General features: G+C 40.9%; 1 protein-coding gene across 4 annotated transcripts in view; it reads right to left on the bottom strand.

The window, feature by feature from the left end:
• Positions 1–9,005, bottom strand: part of EEFSEC (eukaryotic elongation factor, selenocysteine-tRNA specific) — a 128,644-nt gene extending 119,639 nt beyond the window's left edge. For all 4 annotated transcript variants that reach the window (XM_075052607.1, XM_075052609.1, XM_075052611.1 and 1 more), the window contains exon 1: positions 8,701–9,005. In XM_075052607.1, the coding sequence (XP_074908708.1) occupies positions 8,701–8,986 (286 nt within the window). In that variant the 5' untranslated portion in view covers positions 8,987–9,005. The remainder of the gene's footprint in view (positions 1–8,700) is intronic.
• Positions 9,006–12,991: the final 3,986 nt, after the last annotated feature.

Genomic DNA, 12,991 nt, shown 5'->3' with positions numbered 1-12,991 from the left:
TAAATACACTCTTCTGGCACTGCAGAAAAAGCAGATCTGCAGTGGACAACACAATATTCATGATCCTTCTATGGCATGAAGAAAGTAAGAAGTTTTTAAACAAAACCATAAACCCAAATGAATCATCTCTTCTCTAGAACCTGAGTGGCCTGGATTCTTACTCACGTCAACTTTTCCTATAAATCTCAAAATTCAAACTTTACTACCCCTTATCATCCTTCAGCCCCACAATGCTCCTGAATACAATTTATTAATTTTTGTTTAAGCTATCCTCTCTATTCCATTTCCTTTTCTTCCACTATTCAGCAACTCATTCTCCTGTTACATTCAACATATATATATATTCGTTTGTCTGGTTGCAACCACCCTTAGTGCTGGTAATGCTGATAATTACAATCTAATGTAGAATTAATCAGCTTAAGTTTGAAACAGAGATTGTAATTCAAATTGGAAGCCAACACTAACCATTTCATGTTCACTCGAAGAGATTAGATAGGCTGTGCAAGAACATTTTGGTAGAATAACTGATAAGGAGATGGGAAATAAGAATTATTGGTATTTACTTAGCCTGAAATGCTTTTTGGAAGTAAACAGTTTAAAGGAAGCACTTCAGAATGGCTATTAAATCTGAATTTTACAGATAGCACAGAGAATATTTTCTCACAGAATGCACTGTATCTTTGCAATCATAGCTATCGTACGAGCTGTTCAAGTCTTTCTTTGCGGGAGCTCTCACTCAATTTTGCTCCGTTATGAGCTGTGACCCACAGAACACAATGCATTCAAGAATCCAGCTGGAAGTTACCACCACAGAACATCTGTCCTTGCTTTTCAGCTTGCCAGGCCAAACTTAGGGTTCCCAGACAGAAAACAACTAGCTGCCACACAGAGAAACAACTTTTTATTCCACTTAACGGACTTTAACAATGACAATGTAGGGGTTTGGTTTGCTTGCTTAGCTAGAAGATGTCGCATGTCTGCTTTACAATTGTAACCTAGATTTTTCCATCTGCATTTTGTTTTTCTAGGGGTTTTGATAAACATTACCTTACAACAGTCATCCAAGAACATACATTATTACTTCTAGTACAAACAAAAAAAACAGAGAAACATATTAAGGAAGCTAAGTTCATGGCTCCATCAAGTTAAACTAGCTATCAGAAGTAGGTTCTGTACAAAAGCAACATATCATTCAACTTATATCCAGCATCTAGTAATTGAAGACAACTTCTAAATCAAGCTGTAGAACAAATACAGTAGAACCTTATTAAGCCAGTTTGTTGATTAGTAGACCACTGAGTTGCTAAATTGCACTATTTAGCAAGCAAACATATCCATCATCAGTAAAAATATTACTTCGAAAAGTGTGCTTTAAATTTATTTTGACAAGGGTAATTTTAACTATAAACATGCTTCATATTTTACAGCAATTTGTTCTAGATTTTATGCGGGTATTTATAAGAGTTCACTACATTAGCTGATATTTAAAAACATCTAAAAATGGATTAATAAAGCTTGACCACTCTCCCAAACAGCTTACAAAACAATTTCAAGCAAGGAGAAACGTGAAGCAAAAGTGAAATGAAAGGGCACGTGGTTATTTGATGAATGCTTGCATACAGTATGATGGAACAAAGAAATTCTGTTTTTAAATCAATAGAAAGAATGATCAAACAGACTTAGTACCATTTCAGTGCTTGGTTATTATGTTTTCCTGAGAAGCTGTCAGGTTTTTTGTCAAATAATGAAGTGTGAATTAGCAGTTTTGTTGTATCCAAACAAGTATGCAAACAACCACTCAAAAGCTTTGTAGAAAAATTGTCCTATATTAGCAAGAGACAATTTAACGTTCAAACAAGGTTCAGTAAAGCCATTCTTGTTTAACAATCTACATTTAAGATTGAGAATTCAATTATAAATCACATCTTCAGAACATGATATGCACTATTTTTTTTTTTTTTTTAACTGAACACAGGAAACAGTACATTTCTGACAGGATCCTAACAAGAAGTAGAAGAGAATGTGATTATTCACTATAACTTTTAAGATGAGAAGACAATGGCTCTCTTGCTCCCTTTTAAACTTTTCAACCCATGAAAGGAAAGGGAGACTCTTCCTGCTTTGCTCTCTCATATTACTTAAAAGTTGATGTATAGTTTAGGAGCTTGTTGAACCTGTGTAATTTTAATAGGGAAATGGTCTTCAAGTCAAAAAAGCACAAGAGGGCATAGAATAGAAATAGTAGCAACCAAGTAGACTAGTCTCACTGTCACATCACTCAAAAAGCAATAATACACACAGAAATCAGAAGTGAAACATAATAAATGGAAAGTTAGAACCATTAAAGTTATGATACAGATGGATAAAAATTCCACATGAAGACCACTATTTTAAAAGTATTCTGATACACACAGAGAGAACAAGTTTCATTCTACTCAACTACTTTTGTTCGGTTATTAAATGATATGGGGTAATGGGGAAAGAAATAAAAGAATTGCGTACACTAAATTTCATGGTTTCCACATTGCCAATTGCTTTACAGGTTAAACTAGATAAACTTTCCATAAATGTAAAATTAAAAAACCAGCCTTTTCTATGTGGATGAAGAGTCATATCACTCATACGCAACTTCAGTGAAAACCAGTTGTTTTGTCTCACCTGTGTTACTTGCATCTCACATAATGCGTAAGACAACACCCGATATGTTTTTATTGCTTAAGGTATAAAAAACACTGTCCAAATTGTAGATGAAATAAGACTAGCCTTCCTTAAAACACAGAGGATATTTTCTTCAGCAATGGGAAATTAAGCCACAGTTGCATTCTAAATCTTCTACTTAATTCTGTTTCGATTCAAAGTAAGGTCACTGCATCCACTCTGACCTGTTACCCTATGTACTTATCATTAAGATCCTGCATTGTAAGCAAATACTGCCCTCTTGTGCACTGTAATATCCACTAGACAAAGTTGCACTTTGGGGGTTGGGGAGAGGGGAGATTTTAGAGCAGCGGTATTTTTATACCAGCTGCCTTTTCTTTATGCATAGGTCCTTAATTTAAAAAGTGGCTTTCATTTAAAGTGTCAAAAATACTCCTTTAATTTGTCAGACACCTATCAGGCACCAGCCAAATTACTTAAATTAAAAAAAAAGACACTGTTTCAATTTCAAAAGTGTTTTCATTTACAGAAATAAAGTTTATTTATTTTCATTTTTAATACAAAGCAACATCAGCAATTTACAAGCACCGTGAACCCAACAAGTTTAATAGGGTTTAGAAAACATTCACATTAGCACTAGTTGAACTCTCTTGGCCCACAAGTACTTCCACAACATCAACCACTACTTCAAGGCTTGTGAATATGAATTACATGAGTTGTATTTTAATATTTTTTCACCAGAACAAGGTTCATTATTATGTTATTCTCACTTCAAGCTAGCAGCCAAAGTCCTCAAGACTCTCCAGTGACTTCTCTCTGACCAGAACAGTATCCACTGAGCAACACAAGGCACTCTTTCCTCCAGAGAACAGGTCTCCCTTCAACATATGTACTCAACAGCAAGAGGCCTCCACACAAATTTAAGTCACCCATATATATACTCTACAACTATAAAACTCTATTTGTTTTTTCTATTCTGGATGAGTGAACAAGAACTGTATCTTCACAAAGGTGTCAACAAGCAAAAGCTGACACTGACAGAAGCGTGTTGACACTGACAGAAGTGCCTTTTCATCACAGTAATGCAAAGGTAACCCAGAGTTTACAAATCCTCTCAAAAGCTTACAACAAACTCAGCAAAACACCTAACTGTGATAAAAATACTTTTTGTGTGTGTGCTATGTTAATGTTACAAATAATCTGCATCTGATCGAATTTGAATGCTGGTAGCAAGACCACATTTCCCTTGATCTCCCAAGACTGTTTTCATTGTACTCATTTGCATCAGCAAGACATGCTTTTGCTATGCTCATTTCCCCCTCCCCAAGCTCCTGTGCAAGTTCAAAAGTCTTGGCCCCTCCAATGTACCAGGTATGAATTAATACCCTTCCTTAACAGAACACAGCAGCAAAGTGGAAACAGACACTCGCAAGGCAGTTTTCTTTGAAAGGAACTGCAGGGACAAATGGTGACAATGAAGCTCTAGTTATAAAGTAAAAAGGTCGAAGGTTCAGACAGGCATAAGGATTACAAAACTACAAGTTTGTCAGAATTCCCCCCTGCCCCAGTTTAGACAACCGGGGTCAAGCAGTAGCTCTCCAATTAAAACCCTATAAGGCTACTCTGTCCTTTGAACTTCATACAGAAAAAAGACAACTTTCTTTTTTAGAAGTTCTTTTGAGGACCCATCTCAAAATCAAACAGATAAAGGGCATCTGACAACAGCTCACATAAAACAAACACTGCAGTATCCCTTCACTGTGTGCATGTCGGGGGGGGGGGGGGGGAGCTAGGATGAGGTAATCATGTTCTTCTGTATTAGTGTGCTGACCCTTTGTAGGGCATGAAATTAACCATCAGCAAGTAAAAAATCTGCTACTGGTTAAACTACTTTGCTACGCAAAGTGGTCTTAAAATGAAATATGGGGATTGAATTTCTTCTGGCAGATTAACTCATATAACCTCTCTGCAGGCATCCCTTACCGCTGAACTCATTTGAGAAACTGTTCCAGATCCTACTGGATGCATAGGTCTGCGACAAACAAATGTAAAAGCAACTCTTATTTTACTTTGATGACATTAACATCAGCTTTGTGGAAGATCACAGCACCAAAAGTTATCAAAAGAACAGAAGCTTAAAAAAAACAACAAAAAACAACACAGGACTGTGACAGAAACTACCCCATCTCAGTGTGAAATTTTAACAAAACACCGCTCCATCTCTATAGCAATAGAACCAAGCAGTAATGATAAAAACAGCAGTATTGCATTTTGCAGTCATTCATTCAGTGCAGAAAGCAAGCATAAGGCTGATATGTGGGGGCTTCTCACTGCTTGTGACAAGCTAAAGAATTGAACCTTAAAATTCAGTTATTCAGGTTTGTTTTCTGTTTAGCAAGTCAACTATGTATGGCTGGAAGTACAGTATTTGTTGCGTTGCTTGACACATGATAGACAGAAAAGGTCCTGCTAGAGCACAGGAAAAGTCTTGAAATTATTGTAAAATAGACTTCTGTTTCACTGATCAAAAGAATAAGACAAAAAGAAATACATGACACAGTCCAAGCCATACAGCTATCCACAATAACTTAATACCTTCCTGCCACATCAGACACACAAGAGTCTGCTGTTGAAGAATAAACCAGTATGTTTTAAATAGAAGTGAAAGCCATGATGTAGTAAGTCAAGTGCCTATCATTTATTCCATTCTAACCTTGACTATCACCTTCCAGCTACAACTTTAAGAAAGCACCTTGGGTGGAACGGTCTGCAACATTTCCATTTCTCAGCATGCAGGTAAAAAAAAAAAATCTTTTGATTCAACATTTGATATGTTTTGTTTTCAAGGACAAGCTTTGCAAGAAAGATGTAACCACACAGAATGAAATATGACTTCCATTTTCCATTCCATTTGGTTACTGCTGAAATATTCTGCATTCATTTAATCCTAAGGTACTGTCTCTAAATAAGCATCTTGTGAGTGACTGTGAGAAGTATTTGCAAGGTCAAGCACTACCTGGTATAGCACGACAAAAATGCAATACTAGATTCAGCCATGAAAAAATCCACTTCCAGAATTAGCTAGATAGAGAAATATGTCAAAGAATGGAAAATAGTATCATTTAATCTGTAAGCAGATTTATCAGTTTTGTACAGCAAAGGAGTTAACCCTTAGAGCACTCTGGGAGCACAGAAAAGATGACAGAGAAGATGGAATTGGACTAGAAGATAGCCTGGGACATCATTGCTGAGAATGGCACCCTGGAAGAGAAAAGCTGAGATTTAAAAGAAAAACCCAAAACAAAAAAACACTGGCTTCCCTTGTGAAGCCAGTAAGGAACTCCTTGAGCTAGTTGCTTTGTGGGAGACCTGACTGAATAATGCTGGTGCTACTCTGTGGCAGACAGCATTTCCATAAGATGGGGTCACTCAAAGGGGGAGCCAACTAGTTTACACCACCTTCAATTAAAAGAAAAGGGAGCTTCAGACAATAAGAGCATGCAACAACATACTTTCACACCTGTAGCTTCTACTGCAAAAGCTGCATGCACATGACTAACATATGAGAATGCTACTTCAGAGCCCTCTGGAGTTGTCACTCCACCTTCTGATTCCTTGCATCGAGCTCCCTTTCCCACAGCCTCCTGTCTCTAGCTTTTCTGTAGGTTAACTCACATCTACAGCTATCACAGGACAATTTCAGAAGAGCAGTATTTTAGAGGTGTGAGAAATCTGAGGTGCAGAATAAATGTAGGAAGATAAAGTACTTTGCACTTACATTTTATTTAAAAACCTTATATATAGAAAAAATCTGTAGTAACAGGGAAATCGCAGATTCCATAAAAAAAGAAAAAAGTAGCAGCATTCCTGGTTGCAAAAAAATCGCTTGGAATGGTGAACCCTGAACACTCATGATTAGGAAGCAGATGAAAACAACTTAAATTTTTAAAGTATCATTATCTGGGTGGCCTGGCTTTCCATTTCTGAAGAGCTGGAAAAGTTGGCAATATTGAAATAGCGACACCTAAACACTGAAGGATGTATCCTGTTACACAAGATATGCTATACATCAGTTTGAGTTTCACCAAACCACACTAAAACTGTAAACACCTAAATAGTCCCACAGGCACAGATCAGGTTTTATCAAGGTTTCACGTTTTAAACCTGGTCATAAAAAAAAGCATCCACTATCAAGAAGAAAACCAAAATTTCTAACTCTTGAAACCAAGTATTAACACAATACTGCATTTTCTCTACAACTCTTTCTTAATACAAAGAATTGCAGTAAGTCACACTAATCAAATGTTTTCACTAAGACACATAGTCATGTATAACTGGAACTAAGAGAGTTTGACATGCTTATGTGTCTGATTCGCTACCTCTAAAGAATCATTTTTGCTGGGAAGAAAACTCTATCATGCCATCTGGTCCAGTCCACTGCCCACATTTTTTTCTTCTCCCAACATGGCCTATCAATAAGGAAATCTAAATAACTTATTCAACCAATGTGGACAGCTATGACTAAAGGCTTTGAAGTTCTTCATAAAAACAATAGGAAGCAACAAGAAGCCTATGTATTAAACAATCACCCTAGATAAGTGTTAAAGTGATAAAAGCAGCTGGTTTTCCAAGTTTTCCCACGTCCTCTTCATGAGAAAGTTCATCCCACTCAGATTAGTTGTTTCTGGCAGAAAGGAACGTCTAACTACAAGTCACTCTTCAGTACATCCAAGAAAAGTTACCGTTTGCCAAAGTAAACTTTGTTCTTTAGAACATAACGAGGTGCTTGCAATTACTTAAGAATGACAGCTGACTGTAAAGTACAAAAGAAGACCAAAAGACCACAGGTTTCTCCAACTGAGCACACAGCCATCCTCCCATGCAGCTGTAGAGCACACATTAATGGTACAGACCACTTTACTGTTGTTGAAATCCAGAAATAGATAAATGTTTATTATCCTACCCAAAAGAAATACAAACAATACAATGCAGTTACTGCTAACACCATTTACAAATACTACATCTGTTCAAAAAGGGGTTAAGCCATACATCCTGAAAAGTAACTTGGTCTGAACCTCAGTCTAGCTGAGAAGAAACATACTGCATTACAAAACTACCACCTAGTTGACACTAAAGAGACACCAGCAGAGGAAATGCATAGGAACTGAACTTTCAGAGGTCCCTGCAGTTGCAGTTTACCAACCTGTGCCTATTTTAAACAGCCTGCAGCTGCAACTCCATTATATCCTTCGTCAAGCACCAACCACCTCTTAACTCTTTTCATAAGAGATGGAAGGGGGAGGTGTTATTTCTCATAGAACAAGGTGCACTAATTTAAAATGAGCTCTAATGCAAACCAGATTAACCTTCCAATATCATCTACAAAGACTAGAACGGAAAGTTACTAAAATCCACAAAATTATTTCTAAATGTAAGATTATCATTTTAGAACTCCCCAGTCTCTCCAAGACAAAAGTTCGGCACGAGCCTGTCCAGCAAGCACGCCACAGCTCTCAACCACAGGGAATATCAAACTCCGACAGCTTTAAGAAAAGAGAAAATAGAAATTAATACTGCCCTTAAAAACCACAAACACAAGGTCTCCGTACACAATAAAGAAAACTTTCTTTTCAAGTAAGCATAAGAGAACCGAGCAGGCCTGACCGTCCAAACAATTCACAGTTACAAACTGCTTTTCTACGAGTACTGGCGTTTTATTGGAGGGGCAATTACGAAGAAGCACAACGGAGTCCGGAGGCCTGCGAAGAACCTGACGCCCCGACTCACGCCTTCCACTCGGCGGGCACGGCCAGGCAGCCGCAGACCCCCCCCGACTAGCACAAGGGAAGCTCCCAGCACAGACAGGCTGAGGCGGGCAGGGGCAGCCCCGCTCGCCTCACGGCGGGAAGCCGGGACCTCGCCGAGGGCTGAGGCGCCCCGAGGCACCGGGACGGCCCCGCCGCGCCGCCCCAGCACCCCGGCGGGGGCCTCTCCGCCACCGGGGCCGGGCAGGGGTGGCCACCGCCGCTCCCCCCCCCTTACCGCCGATGATGGTGCGGATGAGGGAGGCGTGCCCCGGGCAGTCGACCAGCGTGAACTGGAGCTCGCCGGGCCCCGGGCCCAGCTGCGGCGGGAGGGCGGTGCGCAGGCAGGAGAAGCCCAGGTCCAGCGTGATGCCCCGCGCCCGGCTCTGAGGCGCCCGGTCGAAGGCGGCGGTGGAGCCGGTGGTGCTCAGCGCCCGCGCCAGCGCCGTCTTCCCGCTGTCGATGTGGCCCAGGACGCCCACGTTCACGTTGAGGACGCGGGGCGCCGCGGGCCCGGCGGCCATGACGGCGCTGCACCCGGCCGGTCCGTCCCAACAGCGCCCCTGCGGCAACGCGGGCCCCGCCGCCGCCGTTCCGCGTTGCCGCGGCCCGCCGCCTCAGCCCCGGGCGGCGGGAAAACCCGTCGCTGCCCCGCCGGGCTTCCAGTCGGGAGGAACGCGAAGCCTGAGGGAAACGCGGCCTCCATCCCGCGCCTGGGGCAGCTCCGCCACGCAGCACGGGCACCCACCCCCCTCCACACGTTGGGAGTGCGCTAAAATACACGCTAAGTGCGTCGCCTCAACGGCGGGCACCCCAAGGGGCAACCCAGAAAGGCGAAAGAGCAGTCAAAGCCATCTTCAGCGCGTCCGTGCCAGCAGGGATGAAAACCCCCAAACCCTTGACAAACGGCCCTGGCTCTCCTCTCAGCACCTGCTTGCCGGCATCCTCCACCACCCACACGCTGCCTCTGCCAGGCCCTCTGGCCCAGGCCTCCTCATCTAGGAGAGGCAATTAAAGCAGTTTTGCTTTGATGGCCACACACCTAGCAGCTGGTGCCCCCTCCCCAGGTGTTTGCCTGGGGTTCCTCGGGGCCAGGCCTGACCGCAGGAGGAGGGAGCCAAGAGCACCGGCTGCAGAGACCCCCTGGGGAAAGGGTTATTGTAACTGCCCCTGCGGCACCGGCACTCCGCTCTCATCTTGCCCACGCTAATTAGGCGCTGTAGGGTGAGTCGCTAATTAGCTCAGCCCGCTTGCTGTCACAGCACACCTTCATTCTGCCTGTAAGGATACCCCCACCCTGGTGCCGCTGGAAGTTTGGTGCCGAGATTTGATTTCAAACTGGTGCCGCTGGAAGTTTGGTGCCGAGATTTGATTTCAAAGTCGCGTGGACATCGCAAATTCACATGAAAAAGGCAGGTCAAGATTTGGATCATTTGCTCTTCTTACACTTAATCACCAATATCTGGGTTTGCATAATTCATTTTCCTGTAAAAGTATGTTTATGTTGTATAGGATGCTTCCTAAAAAGGAAGACACCTTTAAGGGCTTAAGAATAATCATGATTATTAACAGTTATTAACAGCTCTCCTGCAAACTAACTGGAAAAAAAACCAAAAAACAAACAAAAACCCAAACACAAACAAACCAAAAAACAACAGGTAAATGAGCATTGGAGAGGCCTGAAAGCACTTGAGATGCTAAAGGCAGGAGCACATTTCACTGGTTCAAGGCTTTACTGATAACCCAGGAGGCACACAGGGCCAAATGCATTACACAATAAAGCTTAACACATGTGCTCTGCATTTTCAGTAGTGACTACTAAGTAGTCCTAAGTACCATTTCAAATTACAACAGCTGTTTACAAGCCAAGAAAGTAATACTGTGTTATGGACCTCCCACAGGTGTCCAAGTAGACTAGATTTGCAGTATATTCTACAGATTTTTTTTTTTCTTTCAGAACAGTGCTTTTTTGCTCTCCCTATACAGTAATATATATTGCTAATAGTATTTAGCATTCACATCTCAGTAACTAATGAATGAGCCAGAAGTATAACATGACTTGCCTAAGGTTATTCTCAGCATCATGGATTTAGGTTTTAGGCTGACTCCAAACTCCAGGCTTTCGCTCACAAAGAAAGTTGCTTCATATAACAACAGTTTCTATATGAAAGAGTTTGCAGAGCTTTAAAGCTGGGTACAAATTACCCCTCCTTCCCAAACACACAGAAGTCAAGATGACAGAATCAATGACTCAGTGACAGGGGAAGAAAAAATAGCAGACATTCCTAGTACTCAGTGCTATTTGAGAGACACCTATCTCCCTAAAGGAAAAAAATGAACTCACAAGGAGTACTGCCAACGCACTGAGCCAGCCTGGTTAATCACCTTCTTGAGCAGAATAGTTCAGTTTGATGGGAGCTCTGTCATGGGAGCTGAATTAAGTATAATGTCACTTTTCAGACCAAGTTCCCAGGCTTCAAATAGTTTCCTGTTAAATCATAAGGCTCACGTTCACTTCATTGCCCTGAACGTCTCAGTCTGTTATATCAATATGTACTTGCAAAGTGAAGGGAAAGTATACATCTATTCCCATAAGAAAAGGCCCTACGCAGTTATAATCCACACAGATATCCCTGTATCATATTACCTACCGTTTAATTCTTTTTTAGCATTAATTATTAGATGAGTTCAGAAGGAAAAGGTAGAAAAAGGTCTGATTCCAGATTTGCATTCTGAATCCAGAATTGCATTATCCAGCAGTCCTCCCAAAACATCTAAAATACCTGCCGCTTTCAACAAGCTTTGTCAAAATACAGAGGTCTAAAAGTTTCTACAACTCTTGCAAAAACTAGCAGTGAGGTAGAAGAGATGCCCATTTCAATGGCCCACACAGTGTAAGAAGCTGCAGCAAGAGCTCAGGTGTGACGAATTGTGCTTCGACTGCCAATTTACCAATGAAACAAAGAGCTGCATTTTGCTCAGACAATAACTAGAGGGATATTGGATAGAGCTTATGGGACAAAAAAAATATTTTTTTTTTTTTTTTTTTGGCTAAGGAAAGAAGATAAAAAATCCACAGGAAAATGGATTTAATTTCACTGCTCACATAAAAACGGTGGCATTTTTATTTTATAAGCTTATACTCGTAAGTGACCTGCAGGAAAGAGGGGTGTCAGATAGAAATGTAGGTTTGTTCTTATTTTTCTTCCTTTAGACACAGCAAAGACTTGCAACTCTCTAGATAAGGAAGGCAGTTGTCCTTGTGTAGCGGGGGGGGGGGGACAGGACAGGACACAAACACGTAAATTTGCTACAATGTCTACAGTTTTGCTGTTACCACTCAGAGCATACCTCTCTGTCTCCAGAATTTTAGAGTCTGTGGATATGACTTTGCAAGGTAACACTGTAAGGCACAGCTCTTTGCAAGATCAGGGTGCACATGGTACCTGTAAAATGAATACACTTACATCACTAATATCATGGAGGAGAAGTTTGGTAAACAGAGACATAAGCACTTTTATTCAGCGTTTAGAGAGGTCCATTCTGTTAGTTTACAAAGTTTTAGAATTAATTACAGATTTGGAATTAAGATATGGCATTTGTTAAGATTCATCACTCCTATTATGAAGAGTAGGAAAAGTCTTTCAATTTCTTTTGCAGGAAACAAAACAGAACAACCCCATACACACAGACCCACACAAATCTTGATATTACTAAGATGGGGAAGGGAACATGGCAAAATTAAAGAATCCCAGCTTCTCCAGATTTTTCTATATCCCTCATGAAGCAAGCAGTTTATAGCATTTAGCTGTTTTCCTTGTCTTCCCCTTAATACACCATTCCCCTTCCCAGTTGTTCTCTCCTATACCAAATTTCTTCCTCAAAAAGTGTTCACTTTAATTGCTAAAGTTTATGGACTCATGGGAGAAAGGGCAGGAAGTCAGACTTTTGGGATAGGGTAAAAATGTAAAGGTCATTCACACACTCACACACACATACTCTCTCTCATTCCAAAAATAATACACTATTTGACAGTTTCAGGATTCAGCATGTCCCATTGAAATTTGAAAGCTTATGTGAAACTAGGCCACGTCCTGTAACCTCAAACATTTAGTCTAGGAAAACAGCTCTCAAGTCTCCAGCTCCCACATCGGGTATCGCATGACGTCTGTGCCAAATAGGAGACCTCAAACAGGGGGGCAAAAGAAACGTTGGTAAAATGAGTTGATTAAACCTGGGGAATAACAGTTCAGACTGTTAGTGACAGGTATTATTTTTTCTGGTTAACTGGCTAGTGAAATATTAAATTATACTCAAAGCATCTAGAACATGAGATGGGCAGAATAGTGAAACAACCTAGTTATGTTCCATCTGGTGGCACAGACAAAGGAGAAAGATGACTTCTGCTTTGCAATGAAATTATTTTACCCTCCCCCTCTAATGTGTTAATTATTCAAAAATCACAAAAATCATGTTAAAATTGAGGTTCAATATTTCCTCATACTGATGCATCATAACTCATCAGACAC

This window comes from Buteo buteo, chromosome 21 (genome assembly GCF_964188355.1).
Source record: "Buteo buteo chromosome 21, bButBut1.hap1.1, whole genome shotgun sequence".
NCBI lineage: Eukaryota > Metazoa > Chordata > Aves > Accipitriformes > Accipitridae > Buteo > Buteo buteo.
The sequence above is the reverse complement of the archived record's forward strand: the minus strand, read 5'-3'. Positions and strand labels throughout refer to the sequence as shown.